The sequence below is a fragment of the Aureobasidium pullulans genome, assembly GCF_000721785.1.
Source record: "Aureobasidium pullulans EXF-150 unplaced genomic scaffold scaffold_2, whole genome shotgun sequence".
NCBI lineage: Eukaryota > Fungi > Ascomycota > Dothideomycetes > Dothideales > Saccotheciaceae > Aureobasidium > Aureobasidium pullulans.
Window position 1 is genome coordinate 1264185 of NW_021941022.1, and position 19950 is coordinate 1284134.

General features: G+C 50.7%; 6 protein-coding genes across 6 annotated transcripts; 3 read left to right on the forward strand and 3 right to left on the reverse strand.

Annotated features, from left to right (window-relative positions):
* Positions 1-439: 439 nt before the first annotated feature.
* M438DRAFT_289193 (uncharacterized protein) lies at positions 440-4330 on the reverse strand. The gene is made up of 3 exons (XM_029901674.1): positions 3729-4330; positions 3480-3639; positions 440-3424 (listed from the first exon to the last, which is right to left on the reverse strand). The coding sequence occupies exons 1-3, from the start codon at positions 3884-3886 to the stop codon at positions 527-529; spliced, it is 3216 nt and encodes a 1071-aa protein (XP_029764877.1). The 5' UTR covers positions 3887-4330; the 3' UTR covers positions 440-526.
* M438DRAFT_342251 (uncharacterized protein) lies at positions 3794-4330 on the reverse strand. The gene has a single exon (XM_029904710.1). The coding sequence runs from the start codon at positions 4316-4318 to the stop codon at positions 4145-4147; it is 174 nt and encodes a 57-aa protein (XP_029764878.1). The 5' UTR covers positions 4319-4330; the 3' UTR covers positions 3794-4144.
* A 343-nt stretch (positions 4331-4673) lies between these two features.
* On the forward strand, positions 4674-6891 carry M438DRAFT_394297 (general substrate transporter). The gene is made up of 7 exons (XM_029909156.1): positions 4674-5111; positions 5165-5203; positions 5260-5476; positions 5532-5592; positions 5643-5784; positions 5835-6383; positions 6449-6891. Exons 1-7 carry the CDS (start codon positions 4867-4869, stop codon positions 6801-6803), a joined length of 1608 nt encoding a protein of 535 aa, XP_029764879.1. The 5' UTR covers positions 4674-4866; the 3' UTR covers positions 6804-6891.
* A 2096-nt stretch (positions 6892-8987) lies between these two features.
* M438DRAFT_342253 (glycosyl transferas-like protein) lies at positions 8988-11674 on the reverse strand. Its single transcript, XM_029904711.1, has 2 exons — positions 10980-11674; positions 8988-10923 (listed from the first exon to the last, which is right to left on the reverse strand). Exons 1-2 carry the CDS (start codon positions 11623-11625, stop codon positions 9245-9247), a joined length of 2325 nt encoding a protein of 774 aa, XP_029764880.1. The 5' UTR covers positions 11626-11674; the 3' UTR covers positions 8988-9244.
* A 2025-nt stretch (positions 11675-13699) lies between these two features.
* M438DRAFT_371557 (concanavalin A-like lectin/glucanase) lies at positions 13700-14830 on the forward strand (the record flags this gene model as incomplete). Its single annotated transcript, XM_029908273.1, has 3 exons — positions 13700-13927; positions 13986-14057; positions 14117-14830. 3 exons carry the CDS (start codon positions 13700-13702, stop codon positions 14828-14830), a joined length of 1014 nt encoding a protein of 337 aa, XP_029764881.1.
* Positions 14831-16095: 1265 nt separating this feature from the next.
* On the forward strand, positions 16096-17614 carry M438DRAFT_342256 (uncharacterized protein). Its single transcript, XM_029904712.1, has one exon. The coding sequence runs from the start codon at positions 16273-16275 to the stop codon at positions 17371-17373; it is 1101 nt and encodes a 366-aa protein (XP_029764882.1). The 5' UTR covers positions 16096-16272; the 3' UTR covers positions 17374-17614.
* The last annotated feature ends 2336 nt before the right edge of the window (positions 17615-19950 follow it).

Sequence of the window (19950 nt, forward strand, 5' to 3'; positions counted from 1 at the left end):
GTGCTAAATTTGGCACGTATATAGATGTGGAAATGCACAATTTTAGCATTGTTAGGAGTAGCTTCCACCAAGAGCGCCGATAATTGACGCTTCTCCGCAGACGGCTATCACAATCTTGAAAACTTGGTGCATTCTTACAGGCCTGAAGACTCCATCCAACGGAGAGTAGACGGGCAAAAGAAAAGAAAGGGTGCATTAGAACTGCCTGGAGAATCCCCTTGTCAGGCGAGAGTCTCTATTAATTCAAACTACTAGGTATGCAGTAGCTAGTTTATGGCTTGTGTTTGATTAATACTACATGGAGGAATACGCGGAGTGGCTTGTCTGAAAGGCAAATCTTGAGCTGTGGATAAGCTGCTTGCCAAATCCGTGAATCGGGGCAACAAAGTAGAGAGAATCCTCTCGATCTTTCACTTTTACAAGAGACGGGAGTTGAAACCTCAGGCACAGTCGAAGCATGTATTGAGCAGTAAATACCGAGAGAATAAAAGACCATCCCTACTCAAACCCCAACCACGCAGACCTTCTAGAAATCTATAGCGGGCTCCAGCACAAACGTAAACTCCCTCTCCCTACACTCAACCTGATCCTCCTTCTTGACGCCGGGTCCACAGGCCGCAGTTCCCACACCTGCATTATCGGCATCCAACCTCCACAGCGGCTCCTTCCTCTCCACCAAATCGCAAGGGTGTCTTGCCACTTCCAGCACCTTTGCATCATGCAAGCAAGCCGCCCATTGGAAAAACTCCTTTTCCTTGGGACCAGGAAGGTAGGTGGCTTTTATACCCAAGCCTTGCTCGTTTAGGACTTTGACCCAGCGGGTGGAGGTGCGATTGCCGTTTTCTTGGGGTACTTCGTAGGGGGTTTGGAGGTGCGCGATGGTGGAGTTCCAGATTCCGATTTGTTGGGAGGTTGCTTTATCCGTGTAGGATTCACCGGGACCAAGACCGTACCATGTTGCTTGTTTGAAGGAAGGGTCTAGTTGAAGGTTGATGCCTACACGTGGAAGTGTGGTCGGGGCGTTTCCTTGAGGCGTCAAGTTGACTTTTATGGATAGTTTGCCCGTGGACGAGATCTCGTAGGTGACTTTGGCTAAGAAGCCCCAGGCCAGGATGGGAGGACTGTAGTAGTATACAGCCGTCAGACGAACTCTTTCTGGGCCATTGTCTTCGAGCGTGAAGCTGCGGAGCTGGGGTGTCATGGCGTCGAGGCCGTAGCGTTTCCATTCTTTGCTGATAGAGGCAGCGTCATTGTCTGTTGGTGCACGCCAGAAGCCCAGTGCTAGCAATGGGTCGTCAGCCGTTTCACGCTTCTTGAGGACTGATCTGCCTCCGTAAACCCATTCGACCAGTGCTCCTCTTGAGCGAGAAAAGTTGAAGTGGAAATCGCATCCGATGAAGCGATAGTGCAGCTGTGTCTCGTGGGCAGTAATGGCACTCGACATGATAGGTCTCTCTATGCCGTAGCTGTACTCGTCTTTCTTGGCAGATAGTCGAGTTTGATACCAGGTAATGCTGTGCCCGGCCTCAGCCCAAGGAGTCGCAACGCCAAGACGAAAATCGATGGTCAACCACACTTCCGTTCCATCAGGTCTGTGTAGGGCAAAGATCTCTTCAGGCAAGTCAATCTTAGCTTCAGTCCCAGCATCGATGTGAGGAAGCTGAATCGGACCAGATAAAACGCGGTCAGGTCTGATACCAAGCACCTCGACTTTGAAGTCCGCGATCAAGTGGCTCAAAGAGATGAACTCAAATTCGTTCTTGATCACCAACTTATTGCCTTCAATCCAGAGTCTCACAGGAGCAATGACCTTCTTCAGCTCGGTCAAACCAGGAGTGGGTGTATGGTCGCTGAACAAAAGACCGTCCATGACAAATGTGTCATCATTTGGCAAATCGCCAAAATCTCCACCATAGGCATAGAACTGCTTACCGCCCTCTGTCTTGAGAAGTCCATGATTAGACCACTCCCAGATATATCCACCTTGAAGCCTTCGGTGGCTGCGGAAAGCTTCTTGGTAGTCTTCGAGCAGGCCAGGACCGTTACCCATCGCGTGTCCGTACTCGCAGAGCACGATGGGTTTCTCGAAATCATCCCCTTCTTCTGTTGCGTGACCCACGAGTTTCTCAATCGAAGGATACATATATGAGAACATATCCGCGGATGCTGCATTGACGTCTCCTTCGTAGTGAATTGGACGTTCGGGATCTCGAGATTTAGCCCACTCGTACATGGCGACATGGTTGCGGCCATAGAAAGCTTCGTTGCCGAGGGACCACATGATAATTGAAGGATGGTTCTTATCTCTCTCGACCATCTGCACCATTCGGTCAACATATGCAGTCTTCCAGTCTTCATTGTCACTTGTAAACTTGGCTGCCTTGTCAAAGGTGTACTTCTTGCGCTCCTCGTAGTCCATATCTGGAGGCAGGTTCTGAGGCCGTTCGACAGCGTCATAGAATCCATGACATTCGAGATCTGCTTCATCCATGACCCAGAGACCGAGCTCGTCACACAGCTCGTACAATTTAGGGTTTGCGGGGTAGTGAGAAGTACGAAGGGCATTGATATTATGCTGTTTCATGATCATCAGGTCTCTTCGCATGTAAGCAAGAGGTACGGCCCGGCCGAACAAAGCGTGGTGGTCATGACGGTTGACACCTCGTAGAAGTAATGGCTTGCCGTTGACACTGATGTTTCCCTTTATGATCTCGACAGATCGGAAGCCGACGCGTTGCTTGACCGTCTGGATTGATCTCTCTGAGTTGGGTGCGAGCAGGTTGATCTCTAAAGAATAGAGATGGGGTGTCTCTGCGGTCCACTTGGTAGGGTTTGCCACGGAAAACTCGTGCGAACTGCGAAATTTATTGGCAGACAGCTTGATCTTCTCGTTGATGATTGAAAAGCCACTCGGGCTTCGAAGAGAGAGAATCGCCTCAGCTGCTTCATTGATCGTGAGGTTCAGCTCAACGTGCAGCTTCGCATCTCGATAATCCCCATCGAGCTCTGTCTTGATGAATACATCTTCAATTCGAACTTTGCTCGGGAAACAAATCAAATGTACGTCGCGGAAGATACCCGAGAGCCACCATTGATCTTGGTCTTCGATGTAGGAACCATCGCACCATTGGTAGACGTTGACGATGAGGCGATTCACATCTTCTCCGCGGTTGATGTATTCTGTGATATCAAATTCGGCCGGGTTTCTTGAGCCTTGCGAGTAACCGACCTTTTGTCCATTGAGGTAGACATGGTAGGCACTGTCAACTCCATCGAAGCGAAGACGAATCTGAGCATCTTCAGACCAGGATGAAGGAACAAAGAAGTTTCTACGGTAGGTTCCAGTGGGGTTTTCCGTAGGTACATGTGGCGGGCATACTGGGAACGGATAGACTGTGTTGGTATAGTGTGGTTTACCATAGCCCTGAATGGGTTAGCATCTCATCCAATGTTTGTTAGATGTTGCTGCATATTTGTACCTGAAGTTGCCAATGCCCCGGTACGGTGATTGAGGACCATTGTATATCAGCTGCCTGTCCCTCATTTCCATCGATTGTGAGGGCATCTACGAGACTGCTGAGGCCATCGGAGTATAACGTAGGATGTGGCGCGTGAAGAGGCGTTGGACTATACACGAAACTAACAGCAGGTCAGTCAAGAAACAGTCAAGATACAAGCCGAATTTAATCAGGATTCAGTCAAAATCAAATCCTTCGACGCTAACTCACCCCCAAGTCCCGTTCAGCAACAATGATTTCTCAGGTATCCAGTATGCCCGAGTAGGTAGACGATTGCGGTGCACAACCTTTGGGTTGCAGATATCAAGGTCAGTCGACTGTCCTGAGTGGTAGTCCGCCGCTGCCGTTAAGCTTCCAGGCAAAGCCATGCTGAATTGTATCAAGCCGTCGTCTTTGAAGAACGACTATGTACAAGACGAATTGATGATTGAGGGTCGTTGCGAAGCTCCAAGACCAGATACGATAGTTCAGTCATCTGACTTTCACGTTTCCAAGACATCCATCAGTCCATGATCGCCAAACCCCTCTCGGTAGATTGAGCTCTCTTCGGCATGACACACGAGAGTCGCGCGACAACCTCGGCGATGATAAGCTTGCATGCATATCTCGGGGGGCTTCTTGCTAATTCAAGGATTTACAGACAAGCCACCGATGAAAGTCAGGTTGAAGTCTGCGAAGGAGCTCAGCCAAGGCGAGGGGAAGGAAGGCGCAATGCAGTTGAACCCCTGGTATTTCGGATTCCACCACTCAGACGAGCTCTTTCGATTGCGACCGACGCTCAGGTCAGTTTTGAGCTCCATTTCTTTGTCGCCGAAGCATCTTATCTATAAGCTGCCAATTTTCCAGAGCATGTCGTCGCATGGTGAGAATGGTGTCCTTACCGATCAATGCCTCCCTAGCACATACTGGCCAATCGGAAAAGCCATGGTTAAATCTGGAGAGACATCTGCGGGGTACCAGATATCAAGCGTTTACCGGGACTTCGGTCTATCAATCCACGAGCTCTACAATTCCTCCCAATTGACAACCTCACCGGCGGGGGCACATGCCACCATCTCGTATGTGGTCACTTTCGCGATGCAACCATACCCCAAACATGTTCAGCAGGTGCAGATCATCTATCTCCAGATTTTCTCCCCCGCGTTGTTCTGCAAGTAGGATCAGTCGACGATCACCAGGTCTTAGACAGTTACCGGATGAAGGTCCTCAGGTAAGAGAGCATGGCATTATACCAAGTACTTTGTACTGGTCATGGCAGCGTATTTAAAGTGCTCGGGCGCCTGTATGGAAGCAATCTCAGTCCCTCATCTCTCTCATTCTTTCCAATTCATCACAACGTCCATCCGTCATGGATCTCAAAAAGGATGGTGTTACTCACGTCGATGATCTGGACAACGAATTTCGTCAAGCCAAAGATGCCGTCCAATTGTCAGAGGAAGTCGTACACGTCAAGCAGAGTCCATGGAAGATAGGCATGCTCCGTCTTTATGGCTGTTTGACCATTGCATACCTCTGTGGTTGTCTGAACGGATACGATGGTAGCTTGATGGGTGGATTGAACGCTATGAAAACGTATCAGGATTACTTTAACATGTGAGAAGGCTCAGCTTCCTGAGTCCATGTGAGCTCAACACTGATTTTGTCAGGGAATCTGCCGGAAGTAGCACTGGTATCACTTTTGCGATGTAAATTTTGACATCAATCTGCCGGTATCTTCACGTTTACTAAAGCTTCCTTCCAGATACAACATCGGATCGATTCCAGCTGTCTTCTTTTGTGGTCCTGTCAACGACTATTTCGGCCGTCGCGTCGGCATGTTTACTGGAGCAATCATCGTTATCATTGGCACTTGCATTCAAGCACCATCAGTCAACAGGGGGATGTTTCTCGCTGGCCGTTTTATTCTCGGGTTTGGTGTATCTTTCGCTTGTGTCAGCGCTCCATGTTATGTCTCTGAGGTTTGTTATTCCCTGACTAGTGACCCATCGAGCCATCGGACTGACTGGTTTGTAGATGGCTCATCCTGCATGGCGCGGCACGTTGACTGGATTGTATAATTGCACCTGGTACATTGGTAAGTATAGGATCAATTGAAGAATGTAGCGCTTTACTCACTTCTTCCAGGCAGCATAGTCGCTTCTTGGGTAATTTATGGATGTTCGCAACATATCAGGACAGATATCAGCTGGCGCGCTCCTATCTGGTGTCAGCTCATCTCTTCAGTCATTGTCGCCTTAGGTGTCTGGTTTCTACCAGAGAGTCCAAGGTATGTCATATCTGTGCTAGATTTCCGCTTGTGTACTGACTCCTTCTCAGATGGCTTTGCGCTCAGGATCGTATGGAAGAGGCTACAAAGGTTCTGGCTCGCTACCACGGTGAAGGAGATGAATCACATCCGATCGTTGTCCTACAACTCAAAGAGATGCAAAACCAAATTCGACAAGACGCATCCGATAAAAAAGGATGGGACTACTCAGAACTGGTGAACACTCATTCAGCACGTCGAAGACTCATCTGCGTACTAGGTATGGCTTGCTTTGGTCAGTTGTCTGGCAACAGTGTCACCTCATACTATCTTCCGGTCATGCTCGAGAAAGCTGGTATCACTTCGGAGAGCACACAGTTGATGTTGAATGGTATCTATCCTGTCATCTGCTTCTTCGGAGCGATCCTCGGAGCCCGCATGACCGATGTCGTCGGTCGCAGGCCGCTGTTGCTTTACTCGATTCTCTTCTGTTCGGGCTGTTTCGCAATCATTTGTGGTACTAGTAAGCTTGCGCAGCAAGACTCCGATAACAAGTCGGCAGCCAACACCACTATTGCCTTCATCTACCTGTTCGGGATCATATTCTCATTCGGCTGGACGTAAGTGAACTATCTCTGCTTGAAATGAGTTCGAATCGTGGTAAAATACTAACACCTACTGCCAGGCCTCTTCAAAGCATGTATATCGCAGAAACACTTTCTACCTCCACCAGAGCCAAAGGTACTGCGGTTGGAAACCTTGCCTCGAATGTCAGCTCAGCTGTCATTCAATATGGCTCAGGACCTGCTTTCCAGAATATCGGTGCATACTTCTACCTTGTATTCGTGTTCTGGGATCTGATCGAATTTGGTGTCATCTACCTTTACTGGCCAGAGACCAAGGAGCGCACCTTGGAAGAACTCTCTGAGGTGTTCGAGGCTAAGAATCCTGTCAAGAAGAGTTTGGAGAAGAGAGGAGCTGCCACTGTGCTTAACACGCTTGATGTTGATGCTGCTGTGGTTGAGAAGATGGAGCACTGATATGCTGCAGGCAAAAATCGCCAATATTCACAATGTTAGTATGCTGTTATGTGTCGAAACCTTAGTTGATGTATCGAATCTATGTCTGGCAACGCCTCAATATCACATTCCCTGGAAATCTATCGTGCTTCGCGCCTGACATATTCGAGCTCGAGTGTCGTCAAGCTGTGCTATGTAGAAGGAGCTCATCAGATCATTCTTTCCTCATGGCCAGGTTATTATCCCTTCGTTTACCAGATTGCGCCCTCGCTCATCCACTTGTGTTCATTCGTGGTTATCAGCCTTTCCCTATGTGCCTACACGAAGTCGGCCTTCCTTTTTGGGCGCCATTGAAACCTGACCGCATTAGAAAACAATCCAAGCTTGACCTTTCTTACCAGAATTCATTCTAGAGCTGTGCTTCCCAGCGGGCTCAAGTCAAATCTCCTCCAAATGATGTCCACTCTTCTAATGTGATGACATTCAAGCACCATCACCTTGCGGCGATTGCAAATTACGACGTCAGATGGCAGTGGACCGCAGCCACTGGCCGTGAGCGTTGTGGTTCTTGTTATCAACCACATCGAGTGACACGTGAGTAGACGTTGGACAGATTGAGGCGTAAAGCGCATGAATTGTATTACAAGATATTCAAATCACTGGCCAAAGACACGGAATTGCGACAGCGTCGAGTTCATTGATGGCTGCAGCAAGTATTGTCCTCATGCCTAGCGCGTGGTCGATCTCACGTTGATTGTGGATTTGGGCCGTGTTCATGTTAAGATACACATAATAGCAGACATGCTTGGCTCATGGGCTGATAGGCGGGTCTACAACGTTAGGCGAAAGACGTGTCGTTGAACGTCACCGCCCTCACTATCTATAAACACATGGCTTGAGGTCGGCAAAGTGTATGTGTTTCAGAGTTGGGATGCCAATGATTGTGGCTGAGCAATGCTATACCGGAAACTAGTGACTAACGTATACGAATGCTCAAGCGTTGCGGCAGGACTACCGCAGCACTGACGGCTCCAAGAATTTGTTGAGAATAGGCGGGATATCACTTTGACGATATAGACGTCGTTTCGAAGCCTGTCGCGCGTCTTGAAAACAAAAAGGCAAGAAATGTGGTGAACCTTGATTGACTCGCAGGCATGTCGTCCTGGTGACAACCGAGCGAGCTGGACACGACGACCTCAGCCCATGCCGAGCAGGGCGGACTTCCAACTCGGCTGCTTCGGCTGCTCGGACACCCTTTTGAAACAGAACACTTGCTCTTTTGCTTACGGGTCACCGAGTGTGTGCATACCGCTGTTGTGTTCGTATCGTGCAGGAGACCACTCGTAGATCGAGTGGGGTTGACGAGCTTCTCGCATCGCGAGTGGACAGCCATGCGCAGGCAGTGCAAGAACCATGCCTTATCTCGCGTTATTTCCAACTCGAAATCCTGTTGTTGCTGCATATACATGTCCAATCACTGTTGCGTGTGTGCTCTCTTCTGAAACTTGGCAACAAAGAGGCTGTGGTGTTGTTGCAACGAATCAACAATTCGCTCACCATACATGGCTTTTTTCTGTATCGACCAGGATCACGGGAAGAAAGCATGCCGGCGGGGAGAAAGCCACCTTCCTCCAGGCTCCAGATTCATACGCCACACGAAAATCACGTAGCATGATGCGAGATCTGCAGCATCGCATTTGCATGTACAGTACGGAGATGCATGGTTGTTCAACTACACTGCAGGACAAGATGTGGTCAGCTTGACACAGTCCGGCAGCCTGGTTGCCTTGTGAACGTTGGATGTGTTGCTGCCATGTGGTTGTTTACTCGCCGAAGACCCTAGCCACGTCCGAAATGTCCGAATGTTTGATGGAGCTCTCAATAACAAGCTTTCTCCAGAATGTACTGTGAGAGGTGGAGGACGACGAACGGCCGAACGGTTGCTTGGGTGAGACAGAGCGCGCTAGAACCAACTTCACCTCTTGCCTGCATCTTGCTATTCATGCATATGTGCCTGCATGCATGGCTTCCGCGGGGCGGGGATGTTTTGGAGATACCACGGTAACAATTCTCGCAGATCTCACGATGAGTAAATCCAAAGGAAGCACAGTTGAATTTTCAGTCCCAACAATTCACAGAAAGTCGAGAGATGTAGATGATGTAAATGTACACTTTTGAATTTTCCATACAAGTGAAAACACACGAGCTATGTACAGGAATAATATTGTCATGTGTTGCATGCATGCTTGCGAGAGGGTGGCCATATCAAAAAAACTCCAAATATCCCTCTCTCCTTCTAGACAGCATTAGTATAGGCCGTTCCTTGAAAAAACCAGAACTTTGAAGGTTATCAAATATGCAAAAGGTAGACGAAAGGAAATGCAAAGCGCTCCAGAAAAGAAGTAACCCAAAGAAAGTAAAAGTAAATCGAGTGCAAATGCGTGATATTGTAGGAAATGCGTTTACTCCTCGAGTTGAGAGTCCTTGATGATGAAGGTGATGACGAAAATGAAAATGGCGTAGGCGACGAGGAAGAGAACCTCGAACTCGTGCCAGAAGTGGCTCTTGCCCCAGCGCTGGCTCTTCCAGTACTCCTTGGGGTGGGCGACGCCGGTCTTCGGGTCTCTGTCGAGCAGCTCCTCACGGTCGGGCATGGTGGGAGGGTGAAGAGCGTAACGGATGGGAATGGCGAAGGCGGTGCAGCAAATCAACCAGAGCATGGGAGGGAACATGGCGTGGGTCAAAAGGTAGATGAGCTTGTCCTGAGCCGTGTCGTTGTCCATGAAAGCGCGAACAGTGCTGAGAGTGACGGCGGCAACGACGAACAGGATGTAGAGCAAGTGCTGGTAGGCAGAGCAGTCCCAGAGAATGACCTTCAGGCGGCGGAAAACGTGGGCACGGTGAGCACCGTCACGCTCTTGGATATCGCCCTTAATCGAGCCAGAAGTGGTGAAAGCCATGGGCTTACCGCCGAGCCAGCTGGGAAGAAGGAAAGAGACCAGGACGGTCTTTGCGTGGTATGGAGCCATCCAGAGCATAGAACCACCGTCACGGAGAGCAAGTCTGTAACCAGAAGGAAGGAAGTTGACGTATTCTTGGAGGCGCATCAAGAAGAACGAGATGAAAGCGAGACGAACTTGCCAGCGAAGCTGGTCGTTGTTCGAGTATGCGACCAATCTACCACCAGAAACCAAGACGATGGGAATGGCGAGAATCGAGATGATGAGGAAAATCTTGAAGAAAGCATCGACGGTGAAAACGAAACCAGAAAGACGTTGGTAGAAAGTCATGTCTCTGCAGACATCACCGTAAAGACAGAAGCGCTGCTGGAAAGCGGACTGGAGCGTACCGAGAGTCCAGCGAGTACGTTGCTTCAAATGGCCGGTGTACGAATCAGGGACGGTACCGAATTGAAGACCCTCGTGGACGTAAGCAGTCTTGAAACCTCTGCCGAGGAGCTTAGAACTAGTGAAAGTGTCCTCAGCGAGAGTACCGGTAGGCCAGCCACCAATGGCTTCGAGAGCAGAACGACGAATCACGTAACCAGAGCCAGTGCACCATGCGACACCCAGGGAGTCCTTGATGGGCTCCATGACGTGAACGAAGGGGTCGAGAGATTGAACAAGCATGTCGTTGTCGGGGACGTTGTAGAAAAGCTGGGGAGGACAGGCGAGGGCGGTCTTGGGGTCGCGGATACAATGAGGGAGAAGAGCACGAAGCCACTCCTTCTCAGGAATCATATCAGCATCGAGAGCAGCGATGTATTCGCCAGGGCCACCGGGAAGCTTGGTAACGAAGTCAGTGCCACCGATCAAGTTACCGGCCTTGGCGTGATGAGGCTGGCCCTTGACCTTGACACGAGCGAAGTAGTAGGCGTTGGGGTATTGGTAGCTCAAATCTTCCATGGCTTTCTTCAGTTCCGGGTCGGCACCATCGTCGAGAACAACAACGCGGAAACGGTCCTGGGGGTAGTCGACATCGCAGGCGGCGCGGGCAGTGTCAATGACAACGTCAACGTCTTCCTTGCAGCAAGTGATGAAAGCGTCGACAGTGGGAACTGCCTCGCCAACCAGTCTAAGCTGAGGTCGCTTGCGACCCTTGAATGCGAGCATGGAGTACATTTGATGGAAGAACGAGGGAACTGGCGTTTGGTCAGAAACTGTGAAAAATCGGACCCAGCGAAAATTCTGAACTTACGAGCAACGAGGAATTCTGCAGCAATGAAGAACCAGGCCATAGCGTAAACAGTGCCGTTTGTTCTTTGTGCGTCCACAGTGTAGTAGATACGGAAAGCATAGTAGGTGAAGTAACCGCCCATTGCAGCGATGGTGAAAACGGGAGCCAGGTAATGCAACTTTCTCTTCCAGGGCTTCATGAGAGCAATATCATCGTGCTTTGCGATTTCACGAACAACGTAGTCGGCATCAGTGTAGACTTGACCGAATGAACTTGTTGTCGAAAATCTGTTGTCGAATCCAGACTTGGTCTCAGGGGTCGAACCAGTCACAGTGGAAGCATCCTCCTCGTCCACGTTGTAAGGGGACTTGTCATCTTCGTAGGAGTCTCTTTCAGGGATCATGTAATCGTTCTCGGTGGCCAAGTTGGTTGATGAGCCATTGAAGTAAGTGGAGTGGTTCTTGTCGAGTGTTGGTCGTAGGCGTTGGAGGCCACCAGCAGTCTGGCTGTCAGGACGGCCACCGACCAGACGGGTAGTGCTGGCAGCAGGAGAGGGTTGGTAGTCATATGAAGGTCTTCTGCTGATTGACGGTGTACCATCGAATGGTGTGCCATAGGGGCTTGTGGGGTTGACGTGCTCATAGTCGTAGCTACCTTGATGAGCCATGGTGCTGAATGCTGGGAGCAGATGCCCAGAATCCTTGATGTGTTGGAGGAAAGGTCAAGGTGGTCAGGGTGCTGGAAGGTCTATGGTAACGACTGGATACTTCGAGATAGGAGCAGGAGCCGGGTGAGGCGTAGGGGGTGAATTGTAGAAAAATGCAGGAGAAACCGTCTGCGGGAACACGAGACGAATAAGAACAACCGGCAGAACGATGCTGTTATTGGAAACAAGAAGAAATCCCGTGATACGAAGCGAAGAGGCTCCACAACTTACGTCGATTCCATTGGGGAAAAAGCACAAACTATCTTTGGGTACATATCGACCGGTCTCGTTATCTGCAGGCTTGCAGTAGCGGCCAGTTTAGATTTGACAGCTAGACGATGGGACATGGGGCGGACCGGGCACGGTCAAGCGTGATAAGGTAGAACAAGTTGGAAATTGATTGGGACTGTCTTGGCCTGAACCGTGTCAGGTCGTGTAAACAGCGTTATGGCCGGGGGCATCCATACGGGATCGATTGCTACTGCAGGAGCGCGCCTTGATTGGTGAGAAGCACACGCGAAATGGCAGGGCCCCGTTTGGCAACTCGCTGCGCACAGGAGAAGACTTGACAGCCTTTCTCAACTTTTCCCAGCACAGCGTCAACGTTCCCGGAGACAACTTCCAACCGTAGGGGGAAGGGCATGGTTTGGAAGGCTTGAAAAGGCGTGAAGGGCCGATGATGGAAGAAAGAGTGGAGCCCCTGCAGGAACAAAAGCTTAGGGAGGCGGTGCGCACAACAGCGAGCCCTCAGCGCCAACGACTGCCCGCCAACTGGTTACTGGGGGTCAGTGCAAGAGTTCGCGACAGCAGCAAATTGCTGCCGAGAGCAACATTCCATCTCGTCGATCAGGCGTGCTTCGCCTGCGAATAGAAGAAAAGATTCTATTTCTGGAGCCCTCATGGCAGTTGAGTTTTGTGCCTGGATTGCCGCCTCTGTAAAAATGTCTCTGAGCCTTGGATCGGAATTCAAGCTCTCGTGTCGACCAAAAGTCTTCTTGAGTTTTGCTCGCGGGCCGCTGCTCCTCTTCCATCATCGTCCGGTGTTCGGGAAAACGGCCTTTGTGCGAGTCGCGATGGCTCGGCAGCTTGTCTGCGTCTCTGCACGCGTTTCGAACCACGCACCAGGCCAAAAGGAGAGTCGTGTCCGCTTAGCTTTGCCACCTGGTCGTTAGCACGAGGGGCAGGTCTCACAGGTTAGCGGCCTTGTCGCATGCAAAACACGCAGCACAGTTTAAAGACAACGCCGCCCCGTTGCTGTTTCGCCCACAGACACAACAAACCACGAACCGGCCTAATCCGGCCCGGGTTCGCACACAGCACAGAGGATGTGCAAAAAAGGTTGGCCGATGTGACTTTCGGATCAGGAGTCCCGGCGCCAAGAGACACAGCGCGCAGCAGCTCCGTGCTCAGCGGCGGTGGTTGAGGAAAAGACGAGAGAAGGGCTGGGTGGCTGGGTGTGTGCGGCGCTTGGTCATGGTGACTCGGAGAAAAGAGCTGGGATGATTTGAGGGCCGATCTCCCTTTGATTTTCCTTGCCCTCGTCCGCGCTGTTTTTCGTCTTGTTGTGCTGCGCAGCTGCTGGCTCCGCGCGGTTTCCCGCCGCCCGCCCGCCTTACCACAACACAAGACGATCGATTTCCCAATTTCTCCCTGACAAGTCGCCGAGTCGTGCCAAATCACAAATACGGTTCACCAGGACTGTCTTAGTCGCCCCCAGGAGGTGATTGCAATGAAAGCATCGTATTTGGCAATCTTACGTAGTGAATCAAAAGGGCAATTCGTTGCTGGACGGTTGGACTCTGGCCCCTACTCGCCCCTGCCAACCAATTGGCAATCGAGTGGCGGCAAAGGCGGCTGTGGACCAAATTTGGCTTCTAGGGACATGTTAGATACAGCGCCAGACCTTTTCTATTTTCCCTTCGCGTCCTTCGGCATCCTTGTGACATACATGCGACAGTAGCCCATCTGGCCGTCCCCTCGTTCAACAAAAACAAAATCAAGTTATTCGACACCTATTCTCCACTCGTTTCTCCAGATGTCTTCCTGCAGGGCCCTCCGTATTCTGGGGCAGAGTTTATCTTTGCTCGCTATTCTATCTCCTCTGTCAGTCGCCGCCGCGTCCAAGGATGAGTTCAAGACGATGTGTGCCGCCTTTGGCGACTCGTCTGCAGCCCAGTTCGCTGGCGCAAGTTCCGACACTGGCAAATACCTGTATGGCTCGAACCAGTGGGGTTGGGACGACAGCGGTGCTCAGTGCATGACTGTGAGTATTCGCCATGGTATGATCGTGTGACACGCAACTGACTGAGATTGTGTGACAGGTCGGACTGGACGACTCTGACGATGCTGCTTCGTTCAACGTAACATGGTCGTGGACGGAACGCGACGTCTGGGTACGAAGAAACTCCCAGCTCTTGGTTGTTTACACCAGCTTACTGACTCATAACAACAGGTCCACTCGTACCCCAATGTCGGTCTTGAGTCTGTACAGCTGCCCAGCAGACTGGACAACGTCAAGTCTTTCAACGTCAGCGCCGCCTGGGACATGTACCCTTCAGCCCAACCCGATGCCGTCAACAAGACCGAAGCTCTCATGGCCATCGGCACCAAGGCCGATATTGCGCTCGACATGTTCATCGACAGCAACAACGTCACAGCCATGAACGCTTCCGCCGCCGCTTTCGAAGTCATGGTCTGGTCGGCTGTCTGGGGTGGTGTCGCCCCCATCGGATACCAGACCTTCAACCGCGCCGATGCTCCCAAGTACACTCTTGCTGGAATCGAATACGCTCTTTACTCTGGCTTCAACCAGCAGGGCCAGAAGCAGGCTGTCTTCTCTTGGGTCCCTGCTGAGAACCAGAACGGCATCGATGCCAACCTCTGGGAGCTTGTCACCTACCTTGTCAACGCCGGTAACCTTACCGCCGACATGTACCTCGGTCTGATCCAGTTCGGCACTGAGACTGTCCACGCCACTCAGAATGTCACTTTCGAGATGCAAAAGGCTCAGATGGACCTCGCGGTTGTCAGTCAAAAGCCCACCACCACCAAGGGATCTCCTCCCGCCACCGCTGGCGCATCCAAGGGTGCTGCATTCCACGTCGCACCGACTGGATTCGCCCTCCCCGCAGCTGCCATGGGCATTGCTGCTGCCGTCCTTCTCTAATTTCTATTCTTGTCTATTTCCTTCACTCTACTTCACTTCTCTTCACTTCTTCGCACATTTTTTACAGCTTCTTTGCACTCGTTTACGGCCCCTTTTACTATATCTTTTACCCTTTGATGTTTACGATCACTCCCTTTCTTTGTGCATATCTAGGTCAACGGCTTGTACGACTGGAAACTAGGACAATTGGGCCACGGCTTCAGCTCGAATAGCGGGCGTCTTGAATAGGGGGCAATGTTTAATAGATTGCCATCAGAATCACCACATATACCGTTTCAGCACTTCTTCCTCGTGTTTTTCTCTTAGCACGTCTTGTGTACATGACGATTCATTTCCTATGCAACCGTCTCGTGTACTTCATCAAAATACTGTGGAGTTGGCGTCACCTGCATCGGCTAGTCCGGCCCGGATTTGATTGATGGTCGACCTTCACCAACCAATCACGGAGTTAGCTTTCGCCCCAACCAAGAAAGTCGAAACAAAACCCCGCGGAAACTAGAAGGCTTCGAAGGCTGCTAAATCGGTGGTAGATCTTCGGCGATCACCGCTCGCGTGCTTTGACCTCCGTCGCGAGTCTGTCCTCGACTGACCGCCTCTGGGAATAGGACGGCAATCTGTCAATCAGTCATCATCTTCCTAATCAACACCAGCTCGCGACCGGTCGATACAGCTCCGGTGAACCTGAAACACTTTAAAATTGTTACCAAGGCCTCTTCTCGTACAGGACAGCAACCCTCCAATATTAGGGGACGTCCAAGACATCCTAAGAAACGACGATATTGCGATGGACGCGGAGGATCTAGTTGAAGAATCACAACTAGAATCACCGACAACGTTAGTGGATCTCTTGAACAACACTCTCATCTGGCGCCAGACGGCTCCTTACCTTCCGCCGGGAAGTGTGTTGGCTCTATCTGCCACAGCACGGGCACTTCGACATACTGTTTGCGAATCACCAGAGACGTTTCGCCATCTAAATCTCACATTGGTCAAGTCGGCTGCGACGCTTGTCGACTCCAGCCCTATCGACAGTGGTGGTAGGTTCCTCCTATTTTCTTATCCATGATAGCACCCTATCTACTGGTGCTGTTGTGTGTATAGGGGCTCAATCCCATTCAAAACTGCTTCATCACTTTCCCGTTGCTCTCCTAATTCTCTTCTCCAACGATGTTTCACTCAAGGTAATGAACCATCACAACGCACGAAACTTTACCGAATAGGGGTTGCATCCATTGAAACCCACTTTCTTGGAATTATCGAGTGACATCTCAATGGACATCGCCCCTGTTGGAACAATTTCCTGCCTCACTATGGTTGCGACCAGGTGGAACTCTGTCGTGGAGAGACACCATACGTCGTCATCAGGCGACCAGTTGAATCACGTTTGACTTGAGTTATACAGGCTGACACGTCGCAAAGGCATATCATGGCGTGCCGAGCGCATGGACGAGTCCCTGACAGAAGACGACTTCTACTCGGGCCCTCTACGAGGAATTTTCTCGAAGCTCGAACGACAGCACCTTATTTTCAATGTCAAAACAATGATTCTAGACGGCCTCAGCGTACCTGCGGAGCTAGTTCGGGATATCATCGTAGACGACCGATTTAACGTGAAGATCCTCAGCATTCGGAAAGTTACCAACATGAATCAACGAGGCCTACAGTCAGTACTACGTTACGTTGTAAGGCCCTCTGCTTCAAGTTTGCCCAGACTCAAGGGTCTGTATCTGTTTGGTCACAAGGATGCCGCAGCAACGCCGTCATCCAGAGATACATCCATGTCTTCAGGCCGCATATCAGCTGGCGTCATGTCTTCAGAAGGCGCCCAAATTGGTGCCGAGTGGAATGCGAGGTCTGAGGTCGCGCTGTCTGCCGCACTGCTTGGTCACGATCAACCACTGGAGGAATGGTGGAGGACCAGAGGCAACGTGTTTGGCCCCAATAACACCATTAAAGATACACCCTCGTCCGACTGGGCCGACATATTACTCGCATGCCAAGGTGTTATAGCTTTTGACGCAGTCCTCTGTCGCGGTCCGAGGCATGATCCCAGTCAAACCGCACCGGAGCGGCTCCTGCGACCTGCAATCGCGAGCATAGGATTCGGTGCAAGAGGCTGTGAGATATGTGGTTCTTGCCCCGAACAGCCGGCGGTCTTTGACCGAGACGCAGATTGTTACTTCCCACTTCTAGCACCGCCCCCGTTGCATGCTAGCACCATACGTTCGGCGCAAAGACCGACCTTGCCTCAAAGCCTAGAGACACCACCTCCACTGATCTTACGTTGTACTGAGTGCGTTCGGGATCGATGGTGTCAGAGATGTAACAAATGGTGGTGTGAAAATTGCTATGAGGAGCCCTTTTCCAGAGCGAAGCGACAACATCACAATTCACCAGAGGATGGCTTTCAAGAAGACAGTGGTTGGATTGCAGAAGCGATGAATTCGAACGCTGGAACAGCGGTAAAGGTATATTCAAATCTCTGTGTGGAATCCTGCCTCGTTAGTGAGATGTTGCCTGTTGCCGATGGCATGTGGGGATGATGATGATGCTGCTGCTCTTGCTGCAATGCGCGGTGTCTACGTCAAAGGGCATGCTTTCCACTAAGAGTGCTCCCATGCCCGGGCTCTCTCGGTACAAGAGTCTACGAAAGTGTATGCGCTTAACAAGGACGCTGGGAGCTTGACCTCGCTGCAGTTTCGCAATCACAGTCATTCAAGCAAAAAGCATCACAAATCTGACTTATCTGCAGGGAGTGAGACCAGAATGCATTGCTTGCGGCCGTACGTGTGAAGAATGCACAGCAAAGTACATTCGACGATGCCGAGATTGTGGAAACGAGTATTGCCTCGAACATAACGAAGGGTCAACAGAAATCACGGTTCGTTTCTCTCGTGTCTATAGTTGGCTGGTCGTCTGAACTACCTGCTGACGATTGACTACAGTGCGAATGGTGTCGGGCAAGTGGCCGGCGTACTCGCGAGCTCTACTAGAGATCGACAACAGGACGTCCCTATCGTATCTGAGCTCATTCACCGCTCTACCAACGACTGCACATTACGACCCCGGATCACGAACGATTATTTTTATCACTGTGGCTTGGTCACGAGAGAGTCAAGGCAGATGACCATTCTTTGTTGGTTGATCTGCTTTGAAGATAGTCGAGTCCAACGATAGCTAATCATCGTCATTGCTACCCAAGATCAAGGTCATCTGAGATCTTCAATTGCTCAAGAACTTCCGCTTGCATCCTGTGAGCTGCAAGACGTTGTAGTCCTCGGTACTCGTTAGATGTTCTTCCTCGCAGGAGGTTGGTGCCAACCTACCAGCAAGGTAAACGCCTGCAGGGCACGATCTAGCCCCCCTAGCTATTCAGCCTGTGACTCCCTACGTTTACTGATGTCTTCTCCTAACCCCCTATATCGATGAGGGGGTGTGAACTCCTTGTCGTTGTCGCCAGCCAAAAACGAGAGTAACGGCCTTTACCGGCCACAGTTGGGAGGCGCAGGTTTATTTTTGTCGATCGGTCTCGGAAGCGCGTTTTTGCTTTCAACCGTCTAAACCCGTCCACAACGTGCTGCGCCCACCGAGACACCAACGGCGACCTCTCGTATTCTCTCCTTGAGACTTTTCCAACCTTCATGACTGTACAAGACATGATGCGATCTGGAAACTCGCGCTTCCAGCGAGGTTTGGAAAAGCCACGCCAGTCGTGGTGTGTTGCGTCTGCTTGGCAACGTAAGCAGTCAAGCCCATCACGTCCATCGAGCCACGACAACATCTTTTTTGGAATGTCCCAGCGCAGTACTTTCGATGATACCCACGAATCGTAGTAGATCGATTTCCGATGCGCTGGATCGGTAGAGTCTTGGGCTGCGAATGCATATCATCATTGCGCTGCCGTTTACCCAAGGTCGTCGCTAGACATCACTCGGCGGGTCCTTGCCTGCCATCTCCATCTCTCAACGAATGCACAAGCACGGCATGTACGTACGACGCTCGTGCTTCAATATTGCGATTGAGAGAAAATATGACACGGCAAGTACTTCATCGTGATCTAGTTTGGCCTCTTTGACTGTTGCACTGCATCTTGACCTTCAAAGTCACGAGAAGCAACGTCAATGGGCCATATACTACTTACTACCTATATCGATCTTGTCTTTTTCTTTCCTAGCCACCCCCATCCCATACGGCTCCGCACTCAGCGCTACATGTCCACGACACCTCTGCTGACCAAACTAACCACCGCTTCCCCGGATTCTATACGAGTGGAGACAATATGGAGCTCAGCGGAGCAACGAAAAAAACCTGGCACCACAGCAAAAATGTCACCATCCGTCGCTTCCGGTAACCACGTAGTTATGTGCTACTAAGCAACCAAGAAATGGCCATGGCTATTTTTTCTCAGCATCTAAGAGTGCCCAGCCCTTCTACAAGTTGATCTCTCATCAATTGACGCTTTGCCGATTTTTCTATGCAGTGGTTAGCCAATATTGATGATTGAAGTCTGAGCAAAGTTTTCTCCTCCCGCGGTCCCTTGACATGTCTCGCGGCTCGCAAGATGCCGTCTGTGGCCGAATAAAGAACGACGGGCCGGCGGCTGGCGGGATTAATTGTTTGGTCATTCTCGCGAATGTCTCTGACTACCAGCCGTGGTGCTTGTGGTTTGTGTATGCACCGCATCACATCAGTGGTGCTAGCCATATGTTTCTTATGAGTCCACCCGCCATAGAACATTGTCTGGGCTGGAACACCAACACGACAGATTGCTGTGCGACTTTGAAAACAAGTTGCTCTATGCATGTCTTGAACAGAACTGCAGTTGCTTTGTAACCTGTAGCATCATCATCACACGACATGACCCGGCTCTCACTCCGAGTCCTGAGGCATCAGTGAAGGCCTTACATCTTTCTTGGTCGTTCCTTGTGGCTGCAAGCTCAGTCGTTCTTTCCTTGTCTGTTGTCTGGATCACACCTTCCTCATGATTGTTGTGTCGCGCATTCCTTACTCGCATGTTCGGTCATTCCTTCCCAATCAACTCTCTTGCAGTGAACTTTGAAGAAGGAGGTTAGCTCTGATCCAACACATGCCTTGTGGAAGAAACTGTAAAAGATGCTTTT